Below are 27,361 nucleotides of genomic sequence, written 5' to 3' on the forward strand. Positions count from 1 at the left end.
ATAGGCCACAATACCTTTTAAAAATATGCAATAAAATATGGGTGTTTTTCAAAGATTTCAAGTTAGTGTTGACATCTCCCATAACGTGCATCTTTGCAAAACACTTATGTTTTATGTAGATCAGGAAAGATAATCTCTGTAGCTTATAAAGCATTTAATAATTTGAGGCAACCTGAACTAACACTGAATATTAATAGACTACTTGACATTTTTCCATGGAGTTCTAAAAAAATTTTTTTATTTACTTTGGTATTTCAGTTATTTATGCATTGCTAATGTTTTAACCTTGGCTGTGTCAATCGGCATGTTATTAGAATCTGACATATTCTTTTATCTGTTGATTGGTACTTTAATTAATTTGTAGAAATTTGACCTCTGTCCTTTTAACAACCACATTCTCAACTTTTATATGTCCATTATTGTTCACACGTGCGCACAGACAGACACACACACACACACACACACACACACACACATCTTAAAATCTTTTTCTCCACAGAACGATGTATTCTTTGATTAATCCCCACAGCCTGAGAGATGATCTTTAATAACAGACAAGTCAAATTATATTTTTGTGTACATTTTCTCATTTTAAAGCAAACGGCCAAAAGCTTGATCCTCATCACTTCATCCAACAAATAATAAAAAAAAAAAAAAAAGTCAACAACAGAAGAAAGGGCTCTTAAAAGTGGTAAACTAAAAGAACATGGCTGCCACCCTTCTCTTACGCCAGTAATTAATTAATTAAATTGTGTTTGAGAGCTTAAATGTGTGAGGATCGGATGAGAGGGAGAAGGACAGGGACAGATGAGGGAAGTACAGTAATATTTTATGCAGATGGCTTATAAACAGTAGCACCCACATCTTTGTGCAAATTGACCAACTGGAGGAGACAAGTGTGAGGATTCTTCTCCTCTGTTGGCAAAGTTAAACTGTTAGTTAAGTGTATAAACCACAGCAACACCTACTGTTCCAGCTTACCATACACAACAAACCAGTCAAGCTAGTTACCAGATAATTTTTGACACAATATAACCTCAACATTTGCTTGATTATATGAAAATCTTGGGGATTTTAAAATGAGAAATTGAGAAAAATAACTCTATTCACAGTAGATATACTTGTAATCAGATTACTTTTAGTAATTTGGTTGTACTAGAAGACAATTTCACACTTTTACTAGGAACAGAAAATGTTCCCAGGTCATTATGGTCAGGGAGACAATGCTTTTTAAGGCCCATAAACACAAGCTTTGTTTTTGCCAATGTGTCACATTATTACTTTTAGTTGTAGACTTGCCTATTACTGGGGATCAGACAAATTCACCAGTTTAGCACTTTGCATTAAAACATGTTTAATAACAATTTAATGTATTTATGTTAAAAGCCCTTAGGTACTGTAGCATATTTTGCTCATATTGTTCTAAACTGAAAGACTTGATAGGAATTAAATCCTAAATGAGTAATTGCACAATACATAACCAAATCATGGCAAAGAAACATTGTTACGTCTTGAATTCACAAATTGATCAGCATGAAATGATCGAATGATGCTGAGTTATCATTTACAAAAGGTAACAAATATATTCCTACAACCCATAGCATTTCAAATCATCTGTTTAAACGAAACAGTTATTCTACATACAGTCCTAATGAGGATTTATTTATAATAGACAAAAAAGGTCCGTCCGTAATTATGAAATTCTTAAATAAATGACCATGAACTAGTCTAAAGATTATGTGTTTATAACTCACAAATCACAAGTTATACCATGGGGAAAAAAGAGTAACTGTGTTCATGTTAGGGTATTGGTTGATAGTTGACAAATAAAATAACAAATATAAAGTAAGACCAAATATGACACAATCTCACAGGGCATAAGACAAGTATATCTCACCTTACTCTCATACATTCTTCTTTTTTTAATATATAACTCCATATATATCATATACATATAAAACTGAATGTAGTGACTGAAAATATCTATCTTTAACAAATTCTAGATGGCGGCAGTATTACCTCAAGGCCACACTTGTATTGTATTGGGAGAAGTTTTATTCTCCTGGTTTAGGGCAGATTGTCAGATCCTTTCTTACTTGGACATGTTGCAGTCACATGCCAAGTCCAGTTACTGCAACACATCTTATAATCACCATTAACATGGCTATCTAGTATTGAGTTGCAAGATGGTCCGTGAACATACTGTAAATACCGGGCACTTGGAAGCATTGGCATTGTTTACAGGAGACGTTTCTGCTCTTTCCTTTCCCTTTGCATTCAAGTTGACGCTGCTCTCTAAAATTCAGAAGTCTCTCTCCTGGAAGCAGGAAATGCACACAAATCCAGATGGTCTGTACGATTGCCACACCTTCATCATCATTTGATTTTAAAACATGGCAAATGAAGGAAATGGCTGCTTGCTGGCAATATCATTTGTTATTGTGCAGAAGACCCAGTTAAAAACATGGCCAGTTAGATTTTCTTAGACCTGTAGCTGTAAATAGCAGATATTGCGCAGTAGGTCCACCGTCCTGTCCAGCATGTTATTTTTACTCTTAGTAGGTGGCAAACTAGTAAAGAAACATGGTGGGTTTTGTGGGAGTTAAATCGTTGGTGTTTGGGTAAAATCTATATTATATAAGGGCTGAGCAATGTAAAAAAAATGAGTTGGAATCTATGGTGTTAGACTTAAATAATACTATTTAAATGCAAATAATTTGAAATTTCAATGGTAAAAATGTATTTTGTGATGGGACTACATCCTACATTTTGGCTCTCCTCAACTCTCCAGCAGCTGCTTCAGTGCACGTTCGATGTTCATTCGGTGTCCCACCCGCGTCACCCCTAATTCTGCCAGATCATCCTTGGTCAGTGCAGGCAGGTGGGCGCCTTCAATCTCATGCTCCAAAAAACGGGCACGATGTTCTCCTAGTCCCACACTCTCTAGCCACTCTCCCACATCATACTTACTCCACAGTGCTAGGGGGCGCTGCCTGAATGGCCGCAGGGCCAGGAGTGGGGCTCCCAGTACAGGTGAAGGGCAGGGGGAGGCGCATGGAGAGGGGGATGGAGAACGGCTGCGGGCTCGAGCGCTGGCGCTCCTCATGACGAAACGCACCTCTTTGGGCTCCTGGGGCAAACTTAGGCTAGAAGACTTGAGGATTGTGTGATGATGGTGATGAGGGCCGAATGTACGGACAGGCCCCAGCTGTTCACTCCGTTCTGGTGTGGCTCCAGGGCTTGGAGTCCTACGGGACACTGGGTATCGGCTGCCAGGACGGATTGTGAAGGTGGTGCCGTAACTTCGCTGAGAGATGGTGTGAAGCTCCCCTAAACTACTAAAGAGTCTAAGAGAGAGAATGAAAGACAATTAAAAGAAAAATAAGAAAGAGGAAGATGCAGCAAAAGCAAAAAAGTAAACAAAGGTACAGTTTTAACTGCAGTACTTTTAGGAAACTTCTAGGATGCTAATGTGAGAGAAAAGGAAAGTGAATCCAATGCTGTAAGCATTGGGGTTTAGATAGTGCAGAGCATGCAGAAAACTTAATGCAATAAAATAACAGTTAGAGCAGTTAATATAAAACTGGAGTCCTCAGAATGGGTATAAATAATGGTGCATTGGCATTTCACAGTATTTCCACCACAGCATGCTTTCAGTATTCATTTTGTAAACATCCGAAACTTGCTGCAATAAACTTACCACAATCAATGCAGCAATAAAAACTAAATGTAGATTCAACATTCATTTCATTTACTTTTTTATGAAAAAGCAATTTGATTGGCCTTCAGCGGTACACTGAAAATTCCAGTTTCGTTGCGCAAAGACAGACAGAAGCTGAAATGCCTCAGTTACTGCATAATGAACTACCATAAGCCTTTAATACAAGCCCACAGTAGCATTTGCAGCTTGATTAACGGCTGCAGTAAAGGGTTTAGTGAAAGTTAGTTAGACAAGGAGTTGTTTTACCCACAGAGCTAAAAACCTACGATTTACTCTCTTCTCCATTCTCCTCACATCTGCAAGGACATACAGACACACACACACGTGTGTTATGGATAGGCAGTTTTAACCAGGTGTGTGGCTAAGGGTGTCAAAAGTCAAGTGGGTGTATTGCTAAATGATATTGAAAGTTGTGCTGTGTTTCATGCAGGTGTGCAAAATGTGATGTTGTTGTTAAGTAGGTGCAGTTTTAACAGTTTTAAACTTTCCTACCTGGCACCTCCCACAGGTGATCTCCTGCCAGGGTCAAGAGGTGCTCCCATCGGTGGCTCCTCACTCAGTGAATGAGTGTCTTTGCTTAGCAACTCTGCCCCCATTGCAGCAGGCCGACTTTCATCAGACCCACCCATCTGGCCCCGGGGCTCTTCCCCCCAGAGTTTGGAACGTCTTTGGAATAGGTAGCGTGGACGGCTGGGGCCTGTGCTGGGTGGGTGTGGAAGCAGCTCACTGTCTGATGACTGTTTAAGCAGTGGGTCCCTGAGATGGGCGGGGCGACCACGCCCCAACCCAGAACGTGGTTTACTAGCATGAGTGGAGTCTGTGCTCTCCGAAGACAAAGTGGACATGCTGGAGACTGTGGAAACTGTACTGGTGGTCTCCATATGTGGGTCTTCAACACCAGAGTCTGCCGTAGAATCACTTGCTTTCCCAGAGGAGGTCTTTGCAATGGATGGCCGTGATCCACTAGGTGAAATACTTAGAGTGGCTTTGGGTGTTTCTTTAATTAGAAGGCCATTAGAGAATGGTTGAGGGGGCGGCACGAGGCCTATCTTCCGAAGCTCCTCTCTGGTTTCCTCATCACTGGACGAGAGCAATGCAGGGGGAAGTGTCACTGTGTAAGGCTCCGCATCCTCCTCAGAGCTCATAGTCAGACTTCGAGCAGTCAGATTTGAGAGGGTAGGGGCAGGGGAAGGTAGAGTGGGTGGGACTGTCGGTGGGGTATGTTCTGTATCCAACAGTGCAGGTTGGACACCTTGCACGTTTGGCGGGACAAGTACCTCTTCCAGGCTTCGTCCAGACCCAGGGCTACCGCTAGTCACTTGGCTTGCCGTTTCTGTGATGCTAACCGGTTCGTCTCTCCAGGAATTTGATGGAGGAGCCTCAAGAGGAGCAGGTGGTGTCGCTCCTCCTTCTGTCTCTGGCCTTTCAACTGCTCGACCTTGAGTGGGCGAAGGTGTGGGCGAAGGTGTAGGAGTGGGTGTATTCCGGCCACTAAGGGCACGTTCTCGTGCAGCCAGTGCAAGTGCTAGTGGTGAGGAAGGATCCAGTGGTCGACCTGTTAGAGGGTGTATAAAAGTGGTGCCCCCTGGTGGTGGGCCAGGGGAAAGCATTGGTGCAGGTGGAGGCAGCTCGGCCAACTCATCCACTGAGTGGGACTGAGAAAGTAATGGGGTTGTTTGCGGCTCAGTCGTGCCTCCTTCTACAGATAGGAAAACGCTCGGTCTGCGTCGGGCACCTGGAGGTGTAATTCTAGCTCTCTCAGAGAGAACTTGCTGTTGGAACTGCTCTGCTCGGCTACTGTGGGGAATCCGTGACCCTCCCAAAGGAGAGGGGTCTCTACTAGTTGTAGCAGCTCCCTCCTCAACTGGTCCTTGTTTGACTAATTGGCTCTTTCTACGCTGGGGCTTGGTAGGAGTATAGACTGCACTTAGACGACCTACGTTAGCATACGGATTCTCCACAGGTGGTCCACGCCTACGGCCACGTTCAGGTGGAACCACTCCAGAGGTAGGCGTTTGTGGTCTTGCAATAGGGGCAGGCTCCACTGGCAAATGGGTAGTGTCCTGAAGAATGATCATGGAGCGTGTTTTTCGCTGGCGGTCTGTCGTGACTGGGCCATGGAGTTTGGGCTCCGCCCCTGGGCGGAAGCTTGAACGGCTCTGGTTGGCAGCGCGAGAAGGGGGCGGAGGTGGATGAAAGGATGGTGGTGGCCCGGAATCTAGGAAGTAGGGAGTGGGAGGTGGTGGAGGAGCTGTCTGTGGAGGGGGCGGAATACTATCTTGTCTAAAGCTGTCAGTCATCGAGGAGCTTCTCGGAAAGCGATGCTCTCCAATCAAGGCTGAAATTCTTTCATCTTCAGGAGCACCTGTAAAACAGTTCTCAGTGAGACTGTGGGTGTACAAAGATCAGATCTCTGGTCATCATTGTATTTTAATAGCCCTTTTTATATCATTGTTTTATGTTTATGAAAAGACAGAATTTGTGAGAATCTTTGTATTTGTGTATGTGACAATGATACATTACCAAATGACTTGGTTCTTGACATTCCCCGAGGCAGCTGCATGTGACTTTTGTCCACAGCCAGGGAACTTATTGGCAAACCCTGCCTCTCTAAAAGAGACTTCACACAAACAAAAACAATACGTGTTCAAATACTGGCAAGAATTCAGTTACTATCAGAACAACAAAAAAAATCACAGATTCTGATTAATCAGCTATCAAAGAAATAAACAGAAAATGCAGTCACAGCAATTTTTTTTTTACCTAAAGACAATATGCATTATAAACAAAAACTGATCAGCAGCCAAATCTTTACTGACACAATTTGGCTACTGTACTATAGTGGTGATAAGCACCATCTGTTGTATACAATGCATAGTATGTCAGAAACTAAATTGCCATATATAACAAGGGCTCTTGTATTTTTAATTTTTTTATGAAAACATAATAACTTTCATATTGTTATAATATACTCAAAATACTTAAAAGTACACTTTTTCTTTTTAATGGTGTGTGTTTATGTGTATCAGACTCACATTGATCTCAGCCTGTGTGATGCGGCGACTTGATGGTCTCTGTTTCACAGTGGCTGCTCTGGAGTCTGAATCCGCAGGACGTGGCCTCATCACTACAACCGGTTCTTTGGGCGAACTCAACATCTCATCCAACTTCTCTGTGAGGGACACACACAGATGCACACACATACAGAAACACTTAATACACATTCCTGACCAATATTCCAGTCCTTCCCCTGATCAAATCAAAGAAGACCAAACACAGTCACCAGGTGCACCAGAAAATACAAGTACACAGATCCCAATTGTATAATATGCATTGCCTCAAGGAACACAAAAACAAATATACAGTCACAAATACAAGACAAAACATACATAATAGCTGTCTAAAATCCACAAAAAAAAACAACAACGAACAGATACACATACTTTGACTTTACAATTTTTCGCAGTCACAGGCAACAACACACAGGCTAAAAAAACAGGTTAGATAAATCCATTCATGACATCACATGCTAATCAGCATATAGAACCAGTAAAGGACATCATCAACGTGAGACTGGTTTCATCTCTTACCTCCCCTCCTTCTCCTTGACGCTTGTGGACAAGAAGGACAAATCTATAGTTCCTGGTTTAGCTCATAGATTGCGTATAAGATGGTCAATTTTCATTAGCAATGAATTAGCAAAGCTATCACCACACAATCATTCACACTCCTTTCACTGCTTTCATCTCACGGAAAGAAAGACATTAATTTGCAAGTATTTCTCCATTAATGTTCCTGGAAAAAAGGACTGATACCTATCTGAGACCTAGCATAACACAATTTGTGTATTTGTATGAGCATCTGTCTTACCCAGCTCCTCCAGTTCTGCAGTCATGCTTTTTGAGCGCAGGGTCAGGCTGGTGCTTGGGTCTCTTTTGGGAGGTGGTGGGGCTAATTAATTAACAAAAAATGCAATATTTAAATTTAGCAGGATTCTCTAATTCTTGATGTCCAGTCAAATAAAAAAAAAAAAAACATGGTATTCATGCATTAATGAAGAGAGGACAAGAACCTTTCTTGCGGATGACGTCTCCAGTGTCAGGTTTGCGTGTGACAGACACCACCTTCATTACTAGCCGACTTCCACCTTGCCGAATCAGTGATACCACCTGCCTATGTCCCACCTTGACTACGCTCACCCCATTTACCTGAAAAATGTGTGGAGGATTAGAGAAAGATATAACACATAGAAATCCAGCAGAAGCATGATGAAATTCAGCCAATCTATTTTCTAAATGCATGCTATTGATCTTATTGTGAATGATTCATGCATGAATCAAATCAAACTCTCAGATTGGTCAAATAATTACATTTAGTTTTTTTCTTTGTAAATTACAATGATTAACTTAGTCCAGTTTTTGAATATATGGTTTGAAAATCACTGCTTTAGCAAAGAAAAAGTTTGCTAAAAGTGTGTGTGTGTGTGTGTGTGTGTACGTGTAAATCAAAATGTTTTTTAACCTCTATGAGGAAATCTCCAGTCCTTAACCCTGCCCTCCACGCTACCCCTTCCAGATCCACAGACTCCAGATATTGCAGAGCAGGAAAAGCAGGAGTAGGTGTGAACTCTTCTATGGGTGTCTCAGCTGAGAAGAAAGAGCATTTAATTACTGCATTTGTATGTGAATGTTATTCGTGCAAACATGCATGCATGTATGCGAATGTGTTTCAGACCTTTAGCTCCCCGAAGCACAAAGCCGAATCCTTCACTGTCTCTCTTCTGCAACGTTGCACTTTTTTCTTCTATAACATAATCACTGTGAATTTATAGAAGTCAATAGTCAGACGTATAATAATTCCACAATTCCATAATTCTCTACACTGGCACAATATTTTATTTATTCAGGATGAAGGAGAGAGAAACGCAATGGTTGGAAAAGCACAATACCATTCTATTCATGTATACTGTGCACAGTAATGCATGGAACACGTAGATGATATTTACATACATATATTTATATGGTTGAATATATACCTGTAAGAGGTATAGTTGTCGTAGGAGCCAACAGTGTAGTGCCTGAAAAGTCTCTTGGTGCGATCCTCTCTTGTCTCTGAGAAACAGATGAGTGGGCACATCAATAACAATAAGATCTGAACATTAAACTGTAGAATACTTTAAAATAATGCTGTTAAATGCTCAGGTGTGTGTATGTGCAAACTGACCAAGTCGTGGGTCATATTGTCTCATCTGGACTTCCTCTACACAGTGGGCAGGAAACCAGCCAGTTCGTCCTTTAACTGACCCTTCCCAGAATCCACCTTCACCTATGCTTAGCACTGGTGGAGACACGTATAAACTGTTAAATGCTGTATTTCGGATATTTAACTCCATTATGGATGTTTATGGATTGTAACTTCAGGCATTTATATTACTTTTTTTTCTCTTTTTTTCTTTTTAAAAGGGTGTTTAATAACGTCCACAGAGCCAAAAGTGTCCCTAGTTGAAGAAATATTCAGAATGCCACAGATTGTAGAAAACTCCAGCATAAAAATAATGTGATCTTTTTGCTGCATCTCAAACAGAGAGGCTGGCTGACTGACCTTTGACCCTCTCTCCTCGGTTGAGTGTGATCTCACCCTCGCCCTGTGGAGTGTGGGAGCTGACAGCGATGAAGGTTCGGCCGGGCACCGCACTGTACAGCCGTCGCTTGGGCCCTCGAGACACGGCAGGAGGACTCGGATCTCTCTGTACAGGACTGCCAGGGCTGTGGTGTGCAAACACGTGTGCAGAAATGAAGCAAAATTAAGTAAATATGACAACTTATTTTATGGAAAAGAGCAGTCTAGGCATGTTGCTAAATCTCTAATTTTGTGTTCAAATAGAAAAGCAAAAAAATATGTTAGTTTGAAGAAAACACGGATAACTTGCACCTGAGGTGTAAATAAATAAATGATAATTAAAGCAAAGATAAAATACTTTTTTTATTTTTATATTTTGTGAGGGAGGAGGCGTCTGCCATTTTGCTTAACATCTAATTTTGTGCTAGAAAACTGGAAAAACCAAAAAAGAAATGTATTTAAATAAATAATAATAATAATATTGCTTTGAAGAAATCTCTCTTTATTACTCTACAAATCAAGGATTACTCCACATCTGAGGTGAAGTGTAAATTAATTGATAAAATGAAAATAATTTAAATAAAAAATAATTAAAGAATGTAACTTAATTTTATGGTAAAGGGCCGTCTGGGCATGTTGCTAATTATCTGATTTTGTGTTCAAAAAAGAAAATTTCACATTGGTTTGATGAAACCTTTGGCTCCACACCTGAGGTGTCCTCCTGAGCGGGTGTGTCTCCTGAGGCTACGTGTGTGAGTGTGAGCAGCCTGGGGGCTGCGCTGGGACGAGGTGGTGTCGTCGGGCTCCAGCGGGGGTAGGCTGCGAAGTGAGGGGGCCGGAGAGGGAGCTGGCAGACTCTCATCTAGAGCATTATCACTGGCCGATCGCAGCAGAGAGCGACGTGGTGATACGCAGACCGCACGCCGCCGAGACGAATAAGAAGGGGTCTCCCTGAAAGGCACTTTTACAGGAAGACAGCGACACATAAATAGTTATGCATACTTTACATAAAAACACACAGAGCCTAGCGATATTTATATTGCTTCAGTCGATTTGATTTCCATGCTTAATATAAAACTATGTAAATTTGTTGAAGATATCAGGCATGCACATAACAAGATTCACACCACACACAGCAATTATGGAAAAGTAAATAATATGTATTTGTGCTGTAACACAATTTGGCTCTTACTGCTGCACATTATATTTATTAAAGTGCACTTTTATCTTTCAAAATATATATTTATATCCGAGAACCATTTGGAAATTGCAGTCCTCTTAATATCCCACTGTGTCATTCAAACAAAGCAGCTTTTTAAAAGCGCCACAGTAACTGTGCTATTTTCTTCCATCCCAAATTGATTTTTTCGGGAAATTGTATTTTAATACACACCTGGATCAAATTCAGCTATGGTGTAGTTGTCTAAATCATCAAGAAATCATGTAGAAACATTAAATGGCCCGCTAGACCAGAATAACCACTGTAATGGATTCTAGAAAAAATCCTATCAGTTGTGAATAAATCCCATTTTCGGCTGTCGAATAGATCATGAACACTCTCCAGGAGGCTGGAATGGATATGTCCAATCTATCATGGTGAAAAAGACTAGGAAAGCAGATTAACCTGCATCAGGCTGAGATAGAGAGGATCCACTCATAACCTGAAGACTAGCACCCCGTCTGTGAACTACAGTGTTAGAACGTCTTCAGGCACATAAGACTGCTGTTATAATAAGGTTATAATATGTCTAATTAATTTTTATTTTAATGGTCAGGTGGAGGTCACATATAGGCTGCAAGTCCTTGGTTGTTCATGGTTTAAGGATGTAAATATCATAAATTCAGAATTTAAAGGGGTCATATCAAACCTCAGAAACCTATGAAACAAAGTAATTAATGTTTTTTCACCTTTATAATCAAATGTGCCCATGTATACTGTACCTTTAACACTTCAAATGTAAATGCTCTGTTTCATTTGTTTATAGGTTTAAAAAACCACTTGCAGAATCAGTAAGATATTTCAATAATAATTAAATAAAACAGATAATAAAAATTCTACTAATACTAATTATTATTATTATAAGGGGTGGGCGATATGATCAAAATTGTATATCACAATATAAGTAATTTTATTTCATGGTAACGATATATATGGCAATTTAGTTTTTTTGCTTTAAGATATGTAAACTTTTGATAGCATAGAAATTTCATAATTCTTGTCACCAGTGTAAATTTCACTAAAAACGAATAATAGTCTAATAAAAGTCTAAAAAACAAACCTCAAGCTCACTGAGGACAAGACAGCAATTAAATTGTAATTAGAAATAATTACAAACAATAGCACAAAAACTACAGCAGAATAAATAAATAAGAAATGCTGTATACATTGTATTAAGTAATCAAATGTACAAAAAACACTGCCTATTCTTCACTATATAAAAAAATGAATATATATTATAATTATAATTTTTAATGTTTATTTAATTTTAATTATAATTTTGTACATATATAACTTTATGTAACCGTTTGTCCCTGTCCCTGCTATATACTAAATCAATTTAGGTACAGTAACTTCTTGGTTTCCCAGCATGCTCTGAGCAGCTGTGCTTGAGAACTTAAACATGTAATAAGGGAAGTGACTGTGAGTCACAATAGGTGACAGTCACTGATGCAATACACAGTGCTGTTACTGTCTTGAGAAATATATTTAAATGTTACTATAAATAAATAAAAACGAAATGCTATTTTATTCTCCTTATTTTTATACATTCTACCAAAAAAATCGTATTCACAATGGCAAAATGTTAACTTATGAATGCAACTGTAACATTGATAATGCAGTTCTGTTGCGTTAAATAGCCTTTTTAGATTGGAAAGGACGTTTTCAGTTTTGAAACATATAGCAAGAGTTAGTATACTGAATGAAATTTGATTTCTCATGATATGACCACTTTAAACACACATTTTTGTGTTAAAGCTGCAGGTGTATAGAGCCACATCCTGTGGGGTAAAAAAAAACCACACACACAAAAATTGGGTGTGAGGCAAGGATTTGCACTGGTGAGTTAATCAAATACATCATGAAGACCGGACAGAAAGATCAGCACGTGAAACACACTCAGATTACAAACAGATGACTCACAGATTACATCACACAGAGCATGACTGAGATTTACAAAGAGAAACACACAGAAATCATAAAGAGATTAGCCCACATACACTTGACAAATACAAACACGTGCTGATAGGAACAGTATCTAGATCGGACAGTCTGAAATATACAAAATCATGCATTTATGGATTGTTTTGACACAGGCTGTGATAAAGTTACTAGATACACGCTGCTTTGTATGATCAAACACTCTTATGTTGTCATTTCTGCTTCTACTCTGAAAGGAACACTTGTGCTGCATCCACTAGACTAAATAATAAATCAAGGTTTTATCTGAAATGATACCCAATAATGGGTTTGAATTAGAGTGAACAGATTTCATCTAGACAACCCACAAAAACGATTATGGTGTTGTGGTGCCGAGTAAATAGACCCACGATTCAAAGCCTGATGCTTCAAGCAATTCAAACTTCATCCTGATCAACTCACCGACATCTGAGGTTTTATGAATCTTGATGATTTCTGCCAGGTCAAAGTTCCCTGCGATGATAGCAACCTACGATAAAAAAAAAAGAAAAAAGTATACAACATGATTTAAGGAATAGGAAAGGAACTAGAACTGATCCAAAACATCTGAGAGATGTTTCATACCTGAAATGCTGTTTGGTTGTTGTAGTTCTTGATTTCTTTATTTGCTCCTCGAAACAGGAGAACTCTAGCACAGCCTTCCTGTAGATATGACAGAGAGAGAATAAATAAAAAAGTGATGAGTGCAAGAGAAAACATGAGAGCAGATTACAGTTATAACACCTTGTATGTCTTATATATGATGCCCAGCTGAGTTTAATAACTATGGCTTACTGCCAAGTATGTATACTGACTACTATATTTTTATTGAAAAAATGTGAAACAGAATCCATCAGGTATGGAAGCAATAAAGGCAGCACATCCTTAATATATTTGGATGAAAACATAATCTATAATAAAACAAGTACTAAGAACAACAAAATCTAATAGTGTGTTCCATATGGCAAAAAAAAAAAAGTTCAATGAAACGTATTTTTGCTATAGAAAATATAGTCAGTTTCAACCTTCAAATACCAATATTTTAGGGGCAAGAGAATAGGCCTACATATCCAATCTCACAGTAGCCTTCATTTAGGCTAAATGGAAATAGATAGAACATAAACTGTACAGAATGAGTCAAATTCGGTGGAAATAGACAGATGAACTACAAACCAAACAACATCAAAAATGTTGCAAACATCGACACTATTTGTTCAAACTGAAGCATTTTTTTAAAGTACTAAATTAATGTTTTAGTCTGCCTGATATTCAACTCGTGCATGTTAATGTACATGAAAGATGACAGATGATGTTAAAAAACTGCAGTTAATATCACTTCAGGTTCATTTGTCACACCAGCAGAGGTAGCTGGAGTCAGGTGCAATTACAATATTCCACTCAGTTCGCTATAGTTACATTTCATACATTTTGACATATGTAGCAGGTCATCCTCAAATTTTATGCATGAGTGTGCATTACAAAAATGCACAAGAATCCATACCACATACTGCATACAGTTCAATTAAAAATTTTAAAAACATACCAGATATTTTGAGAAGGCATCTGATGGGTTTGAGAAAGGGGAATGTTTGTATATGTATTTGTGGGTGTGCGTACCTGGTTGTAGAGGGCACACAGGTGTAGTGCTGTGTTTCCTGAGGCATTCTGAGCGCTCATCTCCGCTCCATAGAATAACAGGTGCTCAAGGTGCTGCACGTTTCCATGACGACAAGCCTATGGTACAAAAACACATACACGCGCGCGCTCCGATCACCCACTGCTGCAGGTGTAGCAAACAATAAAAAGGATATATTTAGTCTAGCTGGAGAATGAAACTTTAAGCTGCGGGAGATTTTCTTCCCTTTTACGTCTAATGAGAGTTCTGAGCGTCTTCCCGTTACCTGATGGATCTCCTGCCAGCCGTTCTCATCACTGTAGCCCAGCTGGGCGTGATCGTACAGCAGCAGCTCGCAGCAGTATGGATCTCCCCCAACCATGGCACTGTGATAGAGGGGGGTGAGCCCACGACTGTCTTTATAGTCCGGAGACGCCCCCAGATCCAACAATGTCTGCAGATAGCACAAGTAATATGATGGACATATGTGCACAGACTCCCAACAGCTTGTGATGAGTTGTGTAAGGGTGAGTCTTTCTTTGGATTGTGCGTGTGGGAGGGAAAGTGCATCAACTCACAGTCAATGCTACATGGTTGTGCGTCTGGACCGCTTTGTGCAGCGCCGTGAGGCCGTCTCTGGTTCTGAAGTCCAGATGGGCTCCTCCGCTCCTTAACACCTTAATCAGATCGGCACAAGTGTCCAGCTGGGCCACGAGAGTGAGAGGAGATTCTGGAAACATCACACATGCAGAGATGATTAAAAATGCTAAATGTCAAATCCGTTTCAGCAAATAAATGACTGGCACATTTTGTCGAATGTCCTTGCTTATTAGTCTAAAACGGACATTCATTAAAGCATGCTAATCAAGGCAAACTTTAATAGAACAGTTCACCTATTTTTCATGCCAAATGAAAATTCATGATGTTCCAACCCCCGTATTATTTTGTTTACTCCATAACAACCAAAATGAGATGTTTGGCTAAATATCCGATTTGCTATTCTTTCACACATTTAAAGAAGATCGTGAGATCATGTCTCTAAGCTCCAAAAAGCAGCCTAAAAGTATTATAAAAGAAGGTTGTATGACTTCAGAAATTATATGATAGCTTTATGTGAGAAACAGACCAACATTTATAATATTATTCAATGATAATTCACTCTCACCCAGTCTTGTTCGAAATGGCACCTATTAGATGTATTGTACAGTTTGAATTCAGAATCATATAAATATAATATCATGTCATATATCAGGGGCAAGGGAAGCAGTGCCTCCTCAAAATATTGGATAAGGGGGAAAAAATGCTGTACAAAAATAAAGCAACATTGATATTACAAAATATAAGATCAAAAAGTAGATAAACAGCGACACCAGCAAGTAAAGATACAGCAGGAGTCCGCATCTCTCTCGCCTCCTCTGAGCACACTGATTTTTAACATACCCCCTAAAGCTTGCTGTGAGTTTAATGGGGGGGGGGGGGGGTTGTAAGTGAGAATTAATGAGAGAAAGTCATGTGAAAGGTGATATGATTGAATATAACTGGTGATGTTCAGCTGTGATTGGTTCATGCGATAAATCCCACCTCTTGTGTTTGGGATCTGTCTGAATGAACAATATAATGGCGTTAATGGGAAGACTAATAAAAAAGTATGATAACAATTCACACACTTGGATACAACCACTCTGATATGTCAGAATAAGCCTGGAAACATGATCTGTGGGAGTTTTTAGTGAGTAATCAGCTTGGTGAAATTTTAGGTAAATCTGTGACCAGTCTGTGATCATTGTTTATCGAGCTTTGATGACTGATGATCTGAAAAATTCTACAATAGTTCATAGTAAACTATTACACTGAATAGCTGAACATAAGTTCACAAATAAAATAGATTTAAATTGTAACTGCATCAAGTTCATTTTTTAAATAACTGTAAAATGCTTAAAAACACTGATTGATTAGATCCATACTTGGCTAGAAGAAATATAATATTGATTACATTTTGAATGTAAGAATATTAAATTAAATTGTTGTTTTTTTCTGACAGTCTAAGTAATGTATATTTAACCAAGAAAATGTGACTTGGACATAAATTTACATTTGTTTAAGGACTTTGCCTTCTTATACTCTAAAGTACTCACCCCCACTATCAGCATCATGAAAGTTGGGGTCCAGCCCTTTCTCCAGGAACCTGCAGACCTTGTCCACACACCTTTGTTGAACATACTCCATAAACTTCTTTAGATTGGCCTGGCAGCAACAGAAATGAGTGAAATACTAAGAAGTGACATACTACATTCACAACAGAAAGTTGTCTAGACCATTATTTCTTTATTAAGAAATCTTGTTTTTGGAGCAAATGGAGCACAAACAACGTGGTTAGAGGTTATGCACTTATATTTAAATAAGTCTTAAAGATATAGTATCAGATCAGTCTGTACAATTCTAAGAGTCAAAAAATAGTCATCTAAAATAACAAATTCTGCAAGAAACCTTGACTAGCATAATTGGACTGAATATAATCAAATTGTACATTATGTTCCTTTAAAATGCACTATAAGCAATTCAAATTCTTTTGCTAACTTCTGCCATTTTGCTAACCTGAGCCGCATTCCCTCTCCAAGTCCATCCTTTAAAGACATGTCAGCCAATTCAATGTCAGCAAAATCGAATGCAATAAATAATTCGCAGACAGAGAGCATTTCTAATTAGCTAGTTTTTTTGTTTTGTTTTTTGGATTAAAAAAAGCATGGGCTGCTCCCATGATTCTATTTGGCATTTAAACTGTCACAGAGAAACATGCAATTTTCTCAAGTCCAAAACAAATAGCTTACAGCATGTTTAGATGTGTTTTTAGAAGTGTTTATTTGTATTTTCTTTTTCAAGGTTTCTGCATTTAGAACAACAGCTTTGTGTATAAAGGTATATACTACTGCTGGGGTTGGTAAGATTTTTGTTTGTTTGTTTTATTTGTTTCTGAAAGAAGTCTTCTAAGCTCACCAAGGCTGCATTTATTTGATATAAAAAATATTTTCTATTTTAAAGGGGGGGTGAAATGCTCGTTTTCACTCAATATCCTGTTAATCTTGAGTACCTATGTGCAAATCCGGCGTCAAACTGGGCCTTATTTGTAAAACAAGCATCTTCGAAATGCAGGGAACAAACAAAAACACTTGCACAACTCCGCTGATGCTCTGTAAAAATAAACTCCATCCACTGGTCCCTTAATGCTGTTTTTTTTTTTGGTAATCTGTGCAGGGTTGTCTTGCCCTGGCAACCAAAAACACACTTCTGTGACATTTCGCGACGCTCTCGCTCTGATCAGTGAACGAATGTGCTCAGCCTCTCAGTGCGCTGCTATACGGGAGCGCGCGCTCTTCCGGCAGAAGTGTCCTTAGGACCCATATAAGGAAATTCCGTTCCATCTAACGTCACACAGAGCCATACTCAAAAAAAACTTTCCGAAACTTGTGACAAACCGGAAGGAGTATTTTTGGAACAAAAAACTCCCCCAAACGTACAAATTAAGTTTTGAAACTTTGTCCATGTTTAGCATGGGTATCCAACTCTTTAACAGTGTAAAAAACTCAGTATGCATGAAATAGCATTTCACCCCCCTTTAATATTTTTAGAATGTTATTTATTCCTGTGATACAAAGCAGGCATTATTCCAGTCTTCAGTGTAACTTATATTATTGTAATTTTTAAAAAAGAAATATTTTTAAATGTCTTCCACTCTTGGTCATTTAAAGCCGTCCATTCTCAATAAAAGTATTCTTAAAAAAAAAAATACCAACCCCAAACGAATCATAGAGAACATGAATGTTAAATGTTACCTTGGTGTGTAGTTTGGCCAGTTGCTTGTCATCTACATAGCTCTGAGTGTAAACACGCCTCTTGTAACGGAACTGAAGTCACACAAACAAATTGAACCATTAAATGAATATAATAGCAACATGACCTAATTATATAATAAATCAGAACTCTAAAGCAATGTAGGATGCAGAAGGATGTGCACCTCTAGGTACGGTACAGGTGTGACCGTAGGGAACGGATACTCCCTGAGCAATCTCTCCTCATCAAGGAACTTTCCGGCGCGCCCGTTAAAGGCAGGGAGGTAGAGGCCATAGTTAAGCACATCGGTCAGGCTTTGTGTCAGAGTGACCAGAACTCGCTGCTTACAAACCCACACTGGAGCCTCAAGGTCCAATCGCAGGCATTTCTGAAAACACATATATTACAAACTCATCATATTTATAATTGTGATGCTTTTATTTTGAAATTGACGCATAATGAAACTAGATGAGGTGATATTTATATGTAGCAGGCTGGACTCAAACTTGCATCACCCATATGAGCACCAAGGCTTAAAGTGTCTGGATTACATGAGCTAACTGCTGCGCCGTGGCTCTGACTAGGCCAGGTTTAATTATTCATGTACAGTTTGTATCTTGCTTAATATTTACTGCAGCAAAGAGTTCAAAACTATTAAAAAAAAAAAAACATGATTATCTGTCCATTAAATAACTCCTCCAAAAGCACCAGGCTTTAGACTTCACTTTAGATCATTTTATGAGATCAAGGCCTGTACTATTTGGTCTTGAACATTTATTCATAATCAGTCAATAGGAATGTGCTGAACTCATTTCATCTTCTTCCTTAAATTAACTGAAAGTGAAGTGAAATGGTGTTTGTGAGATTTGCACTGTAAAAATTACGCTGTTTAAAGAAATATTTTATCATATAAAATAAAATATTATAACGCCATTTAAAGAAATAGTTCACCCAAAATGAAAATTTACTGAAAATGTACTCACCCTCAAGCCCTCAAAGATGAACATGAGTTTATTTCTATGAACTCATCTACATCTTGCATAACCTGAGGGTGCAAACATCATCATAATCCACAAGTAATCCTAACGACTCTGTCCATCAATAAATGTCTTGTGGAGAGATAAGCTGTCTGTTTTTATGAAACAAATCCATCATTAAGGTACTTTAACTTATTTAAATGTCATATTTCTTTTGGACAATTTTGGCTTATAAACAGTGCTTGATCTGTTTTTGTAATGATTAAAACAACACTTAATGGGAATAGATTATTGATAAAGGACTTGTATCTTAAGTTAAAAATGTCGAAATAGTGGATTTGTTTATTTACAATCACACAGCTTTTTACTTCAAAAGATTTGATGGATGTCTTGTGGATTACTGTGATGTTTTTATCAGCTGTTTGGACTCTCATTCTGACGGCACCCATTCACTGCAGAGGATCCATTGGTGAGCAAGTGATGTAATGTTAAACTTCTCCAAATCTTTTCCAATGAACAAACTAAACTACACCTTGAATGGCCCAAGGGTGAGTACATTTTAAGCAAATTTTCATTTTGAAAACTATTCCTTTATTATTTTCTGCCCACAGATTTCTGTAATATGAGAAGCAGAGGGTAAAAATAGGAGGGGTTGAACTGCATCTGTTTTTTTATTCTGTACTTTTTTGAGGTGCATTTATAATGTTTTCAAGATCACATAAAAAAAACATCATAATTTAGAAGTAACAAGCTATTTTTTGTCCTGTTTTTGACCCCCTCATCAGAACACTCTCTTCGAATAGGCATTTACGATTGTAGACTGATATGATTGGCTAACAGATGTGTATGTTTGACAGCCTACATCCTCACAGATGGACACTGCTGTGATTTAGGTTAAATGCATAAATACTCATATCAAATGATTTGTAATAACAGATAAAGCATTAGTGATCACGTAATAAGAGTTACTAACACTTGTGTGGTGCGACATTGGATCCAATGTAGTCGACACGTATTTCAGCTTCAGACTTTCTGAAAATCCTGTCGAATTATGCCTTGTTTGTAATCCACAGTAAAATGAAGTGAAAAAAGAACAGAGTCCTTACTCACGTGATCTGGCATTAACAATAAAGTTAATCAAATAAAGTTATCATTTTGTTTCTGCATAGACCTATGGTGGCCCTTCTCATTATTTACACTACACGTGCGAATCTGTGGGCGTGGCTAAACAGGCAGCGATGTAGAAGCAGACGTTGATGTTCTTCTGTAGAGGCGGTGCTTATCCACATCACTATTACATCATAGAGCTGAACATTCCAAAAGCTGTCGTTTTGGCAGATTGCCTTCAATATAAGCTGTTTTTATACTAATGGGAAAGTTTTGAGTTTTTTATATATTTTTATAGCACAGTGACCTCTTGGATGTCAACAGATCTGGGGAATTTTGATTTCTCAGTTCATGACCCCTTTAACAGAGGTGCAAGATACAAAACTCAACTTCAAAGCACTCCCATCGGACACTGACAGAAAGCAGGGAGTTAAGCTGGATGCAGAAAAGACTGTGAGTAGAGAAAGGTATGTTTGTAGTTTTGTGTTTGACAGGATTATGTAAACATGTTCCACATATCAACAATTAGAAGTACAAATTTATTTAGCAATTAAAAAAGTCGGCATCTTTCAGCACAAGTGACTGTGGATCCCTGTGCAGAAACATGCGTGCATGTAGACGACATGCTGTAAGCCTCTGTCACACACCCCTTACTCCCACGCTGAACCAACAACTCGGTCTGTACCAATCACTGCCACTCTCTACTCCTGTGCTGCAGTGCAGCCATTTCAAAGAAAAGAGCGAGCATGCATATGCATATGAGGAGCGCTCACCGTTTGCTGCAGATCAGGGATTCCGATGCGGATGACAACTGCATTTCCGTGGAGATCCTCCATAGGGTCGGAGCTAGATTTAGTCCCAGGAGAGCTCCGAATGCTGTCATCCCCGTGATTACCGTTGGTAGGAGTGTGTTGTTGCCGCGGCCGGTCGAGAGCCTCATGTTTGCCGTCGGCAGGTGGACTGATAGGCATGCTCCGGGAGAGTGTGTGTGTGTGAGTGTGTGTGCGTTCTGCTCAACACGCCGGCCTCACAACCCTACAAGACAACATGCACCTGTCAAACTCATTCTAATGTACTGTTCAGCTTGTTTTTAGGAGATCTGATATTAGATTACCTGCATACTAGTAAGTGCTCAAAGTGTGCATTTGTGGCTCATAATGTCAAAGTGTCAAGTTTTTATGTAAGCATGGAGATGACATTTTACCACAAATCAAGATAAAATAACAGGATGAGAGAGTTTGACAGAGACAGTGAGGAGAGAGAGAGAGAGAGAGAGAGGAACTCCATTGGTTGTAAGTGGTTGCCATGGACACTGTGAAGCAGATCCACTTGGGAATAATGGAAATTGAGGGAACCCTGCATCCCAAGTTACCATGGCAACTCAGCACTTTGCTTGTTCTGGTGCGCTACCACTTCCTCTTTAGAGTCAGCTGTGCAAAATCACACACACACACACTGTAGTCCCTCCGTTTGGAGCATCACAAGAACTCTTGAACTCTTGACACCCATTTTAAATACTTAACCATCTGAAGCATGATTATGTGCGCTACAAAAAGTCATTTTACCCATTGAGGGTGCATCCAAAGCATCACTGGCAATTACTTTAGACCGTTTCAGACAATTCAATATGTCTGACCTGTTTATATTATTGTGGAATTTATATGACAACACTCCCAGCAATGTTTGGTCCACTCATCAAATTTTAATTTATAAAAATAATGGCTAAATAAAAGAACGGTATTTATTGGTTTTCAAAGGAAATCCATACACTAACGTTAAAGTAACGTTCTGAGTTTACCTGGTACAGTCAACATGCCTGATTTACCTACTGTACGAATATTATCTTTTATCGCAGTGATGTCAGAACTCTGTCAGAATACACTGTTTTGATGAAATATAAACACCTGGAATTATTATGTGTCATTGTTTTGAAGTAAAAAGATTCATTTTGTATGCTTCAGAGGGATAAATACCTTGCACATTTTAAGCCACACTAGGAATCAGTGGAGGAATATGCCTCATTCTTTTACCATACTATTATCACAGCCGGCCACATGTAGCCGTCCACCTACTCACTCATTCCAATGCAATCACATGCAAGCTAAAACATTTCAGACACTCTTGACTATTGTCCACAGAGACAGAAGGGAAGTCCTCTATTACGTAACAGACATTGTCATAGAGAACATTAAATGGAAAATCCCTGTAAAGAGCAAGTATCATTTGCATCAGCTTTGTTAAACTATCCTGTACGGCCAGCAGAAACCTAACTGAGTTCTGAGATGTTATGATTCAACTGCATTAAAATATTGATCTGTGATAACTAATAATCAATTAATCAATTACATAAAATGTACTTAATGCACTTTAGTTGTGCTGAAGTAGTGCTGAAGTCCAGTTAAAGATAAACTGAAGGATATCTGATTTTGCTATGTGAAATAATTGGGAAAATACTTTAGGTACACTTTAAATATCTTGCATTTAAAGACCGATGTTATACGAAGATCATACAATCCTCATCAATAGTGACATCAAAACACATTTTAGACTTAATATTAAGAAATGTGTATTGTGCACAAGTAGTTCTCCACTTAAAGTTTAGTCATAAGCGATATGTCAGTAAATATGTTAACAGCTTTTAACTATAATTAGAATGAAATAAATGTGTTTTACTACCCCAACTAGGGTAGTTGTAACCAAATTTTGTTTTCAGAAGAAATCATAACAAAAGTTCCCATGATTAAGTTTCCAGCCTTTCCCATGATGCTAACACATTCTGAGTGGTTTCTAGGAAGTTGTTAAGTGGTTGCTAGGGTGTACTGAGTTATTGTCTTCTGGCTCGATAGTATCCACCCATAAGGCAAGACATTCTGGCAAGTTTCCTTCCTTAAGTGTATGCGTTTTAACATCTTGCAGGCAAAAATCACTTAGAAAGTAACAGCACACTCTCTTTAACATTCCATGTCACTTTTAGTGCAAAACAGACCAATTGCATGCCAAAGTTTAGTATTTATGGGTATTAAGCAATACCCCTAGTATTTAGGGGTATTAAGCAATAGTAATAATTCTTTAGCAAACACCACTAACAAGCTAAATATATTGAAACCAAGAAAACAAGCAGCAGTTCACCTTTGACCTGGACTTCCCATGTGAGGTTCCTGTACATTCACAGGTATTTCAAACTTTTTTTCCGTCTTTATTCCAATGGTTTTCTGCCAGTATTCCACAATGCGCACTTTGTTTTCGTAAAACAGCAGGGCCAAATGTGCCGGCACTCCCTCCGAGGTCTGAGATTTCAAGCTCAACCCTGACGCTGAATATTCCCGAGCAGGAAAACCGAGAGGAAATTACAGCAGGAAGGTCTCCTGACCATCTCAAACCATCTCAACCAACCAAAAGCATTGTTAGAGGACCTCCACCAATAAGCAGCCAGGGTTCAGCATCTCGACCAATCACCAACGTTTCTATATACAACTCAGGTGAAGATACGCTTAAATAAATCATTCTGGTTGTAATCAACATCATTTGTCATTCCTAATGTCACTCAATACAGCCTGTTCAAGTGCCACTGTAAATTTAAGATAGATAAAATGTAGCAACAAGAGATTATATGATCCTTTGATTGAATAAATAAGAGATTTTTATTTATGTATGGTGCTGGATAATGCATTTATCAAAGCATGTTGTGGTCAGACCGAAAAATGATGCCAGTCTGAATGAAGAAATAAAAAAGCCTTCTTAATCCCATCAATTTTACATACAGAATCAACACCCACATATTCCCATTTACACACACAAACACACACGCAAATCCGAAGCAGCGCTATCATTTCTTTAATCCAGCACTGTTACATTTTCCAGAAACTTCCACTGGACCTGTTTTCATACGATGCCCTTCTGGCTTTGTAATTTACTTCCCGTGATCTCGGCCCAACTTCCTGCCCTTCTTCCTGGCTGGATTGGGCTGAGGCTCCTCGGGATGTTTTTGCAGGAAGTATAGGAAAGGCTGCATGCCTCTGATAACTCCACTCTTTCCTCAGGCAATACAAAAATTCACCTCACACATATGACTGTGGAACAGAAATGAAGGCTACTGACACCCACACTCCTTCCTACAAATCTCACACACATGCATTTACAGAGCAGCAGCATTTCTATTTCCACCGCACGTTTGAAGGGCCTCTAACACAATTACAATACAGCACTAATATTGTAGTATAGTTCTTTTAATGCTGAATATGTCAATATTTGAAATCATATAGGAAGGCACTTTGATAGATGACAGTGGCAAAAAGTCCTGATAGATTTCATTTCCTTTTGATTTCATCAGATCAAGGAGAAATCACACGAGTGTGCTGCTTCTGTTACATAAGCCACACCTTGAAGTCTGGATCTGTGGGTAAGAACATGACTGAAGTTATAAGACTGCAGCCGTTCTTAAAATCTGAAATATAGTAAATGCATTGATTTGGGTTTTGGGTAGTTTGACAAATAAGATTTGTATACAAAAGAAAATCATTTTAGTTGTGATTTTCTTAATATAGTGGAGATTTTTTTTTTTTTTACAAATTCAGCATGTTATTTATTTATTTTTTTTAAAATACATTTTTTCATTACAACTTATATTATTGGTATAATGATTTTAGCAAGAATTTCAGATTAGTATTTGGTTTGTCTTTCTTTAGTTTAATCAGCACTGTTTTATCAAGGCTGTTTTAAATCAAACTTTATAATCATGTTCTCAAACATGATTTGAGATGATCCACAGAGAACTTTGAGCTTCAGTGCAGAAACATGTGACCATCTGTACAGTCACATGATCAATGTCACACATTTACTTATTGAATTAATTTCTGCACTGTCAGCCATTAATGCAACCAGTGCAATATCCTAAAATGAATGCTTTAAATTACAGATTTAATTACAGATTTTCAAAGATTTTCAGAATCTGTGGAAAAGTATAAATATTCAATGTTGTCTCAATTATTATGTCATAAAAACTAAATAGCATGTATAATGATTATGCAAAAACGTAAAATTTTAAGTATAGCCACCATAGTGAAGAAAAATGCTTGAAATTGTTCTTTTTTCATTTCGGTTAAGATTTTTCTGACCTTCTGAGAGGTTTGCGCAATGAATGCAATTTCAAAGTTTAAATGCATTTTTTTAAATGTATACTTAACATGCAGGTCATTTAGTTTGTCTTATATTCTCCGAAAGTGAAATTTCAAAGTAGAAACCTCCAATTACCAATCTTCCTAAATGCAAAACTTCTGCGGAGAGGAACTACACACTCAAGTTTCTCCAACATTCATTATTGCACACACACTCACTCACAAATCCTTTTTCTCCCTCAACATCCCCATAGGGTTTCCTCCCGCTTTGGGGCTCTGTCACCTCTGTGTTCAGATCCAGGGACAGTATAATCAGCTAAAGAGCGCTGTGAGCAATAATGATGTGTATGCGCGTGGGCGTCTCACCTCATCGCCGTCTCTGTTCAGAGCCTCAGTGCATCTCCATATCTCAGTGTGAGAATTCACATGCTAAGAGAGCTGTCACTGCATCCCAGTACCACTGCACCTCTCCAAGTCCTCGCTCATCACTATGGCAACCAGAAAAATGGTTCACCAGGAAACTTTGCCTGCTTTTAAAGGGCCAAAGCACAAATCTGGAGCGAGCATCCTCCTGATGGGTGTGCAAAAGACTCAAGGCGTGCTCCTGCACCGAGCGCCACACAGATGTTAAGAGAGGGGAGATTGAGAAGGGGAGAACAGCAGAGAGAGAGTGTAAGTTAAGGAGAAGAAACACTGAATGTGATGGCTTAATGTGTGGGCGTTAGGGCTGAATAGATTGGCCTCAGTCACGACAGAAATTAGGACGTAAGAGAGCGACAGGTAAAGAAGGTAAGGGGCGATATTCGTCTGTTCTGCAAAATTAAACTCTACGCAAATCAGAGATTTGGCTTCGCCTGAGAAACACCTATGTATAGTGAATGTAACACTCATTCACACATCCACTTGCAAACACACACACACACACACACACATTTTGCCTGTTAGGAAAAAGTGTTCTGTAATCCCTGTAGTGATGCCCAATGAAAATATCCGCATCCGCAGAGGTGCGCTGACTAAACATGATACACAGAGAGCCTGAAAAGACACAAATTACTCTCATCTTCCAACAAACAGTCATTTAAACATCCTAACACACACACAATTCACCCAAGGATGTGTTGGAAATCATAAAACTTACCTAATAAAACCAGGGTACACATTCCACACCATCTCGACTTCCTCTACGAGGGTCCGTCTCTGCTCTGTGAAAGTGTATTAATGTGTGTATTTGGAACGTATGTGTGTGAGAAAGAGAAGAGAGGGAGAAAAGAGGAGAGATAGAGGGAAAGGGAAAGAGAGAAATAGAGGGAGAGAGAGGGAAAGAGAGAGAGAGTGCGGAGGCAGAGAGACTGTTACTGTATGACAGGAATGCTCAGCTCAGCCCACACAGTGCAAGCATGATACACTGACTGTGTGTGTGTGTGTGTGAGAGAGAGAGAGAGAGACAGAGAGAGAAAGAGAGAGAGAGAGTATAGGGAGAGGTTCAGTCTCCCACTTCTTTGCGTGGGCAAGGCCTGAATCTCACTCACTGTCTCTCTCTCTTCTCAACAGCTATTACAGGAGAACAGCAGAACTGGATGGTAAAAAAGGGGGATTGTGAATGAGAAAGCCTGGGGGGTGGGGAGAGAGAGGAGAAGAGAGAGAACGAAACCCGCTGATGGTCTCGTGGCTGATTGGTTCTATGACATAAAAAAGTTTGTCAGCAAAATCCCAGAGCATCGGAAGCAGGGATGAAAGGTTCTGTGATCGCCATGGCAACGCGCCAGATGTAAACATCAGCACGGTTGTGTGGGCGTCCTTTGTTCCGTGTGTGTATGGAAAGACGGTCACAATAATGCGATCCTTACGAGAGGTCAGGGTACGCACGCAAATGCAAATCTGATCCATAGTGACACTGAATTAGATGGAGAAATTCACACATAGGTCAATGGCACGAAAATCAGGTCTGCATAATAAAAGCAAATTATAATTATATTTTGCATAAAACGAATGGAAGTCTGCTTTTTAAGAATTTTAACTTTGTTTTTGCCTTTTTTTCATTACAATTAAGCACCCTTTTTAGACTTTTTCAGGTGTTTCTATAGCCTCACAAGACATGGAATATTTGTACTTAAATAATTTTGTTATGCTGGAAGTATATTTAAGACCTGATGAAAAGTAATTAAAGATAAAGAAAAAAAAAATGAAAAATTGATTTCCCTG

At 38.9% G+C, this 27,361-nt stretch overlaps 1 protein-coding gene across 8 annotated transcripts; it reads right to left on the reverse strand.

Annotated features, from left to right (window-relative positions):
* Positions 1 to 532: 532 nt before the first annotated feature.
* On the reverse strand, positions 533 to 26,553 carry LOC113059172 (SH3 and multiple ankyrin repeat domains protein 3-like). 8 transcript variants are annotated; one of them, XM_026227492.1, is made up of 25 exons: positions 26,298 to 26,553; positions 25,526 to 25,763; positions 20,819 to 21,080; positions 18,146 to 18,349; positions 17,964 to 18,035; positions 16,269 to 16,377; positions 14,712 to 14,863; positions 14,420 to 14,587; positions 14,136 to 14,252; positions 13,104 to 13,181; positions 12,942 to 13,008; positions 10,049 to 10,301; positions 9,323 to 9,486; positions 8,945 to 9,058; positions 8,757 to 8,832; positions 8,456 to 8,538; positions 8,243 to 8,367; positions 7,794 to 7,929; positions 7,592 to 7,672; positions 7,312 to 7,332; positions 6,757 to 6,893; positions 6,245 to 6,341; positions 4,214 to 6,086; positions 3,988 to 4,017; positions 533 to 3,347 (listed from the first exon to the last, which is right to left on the reverse strand). In XM_026227492.1, exons 3-25 carry the CDS (start codon positions 21,014 to 21,016, stop codon positions 2,780 to 2,782), a joined length of 4,923 nt encoding a protein of 1,640 aa, XP_026083277.1. In that variant the 5' UTR covers positions 21,017 to 21,080; positions 25,526 to 25,763; positions 26,298 to 26,553; the 3' UTR covers positions 533 to 2,779. The 8 variants fall into 8 exon arrangements, with proteins under 8 accessions (XP_026083277.1, XP_026083262.1, XP_026083268.1 ...); XM_026227477.1 differs by having other exon boundaries at positions 25,526 to 26,194; XM_026227483.1 differs by lacking the exon at positions 25,526 to 25,763.
* Between the last annotated feature and the right edge of the window lie 808 nt (positions 26,554 to 27,361).

The sequence above is a fragment of the Carassius auratus genome, chromosome 4 (genome assembly GCF_003368295.1).
Source record: "Carassius auratus strain Wakin chromosome 4, ASM336829v1, whole genome shotgun sequence".
Classification (NCBI taxonomy): Eukaryota; Metazoa; Chordata; class Actinopteri; order Cypriniformes; family Cyprinidae; genus Carassius; species Carassius auratus.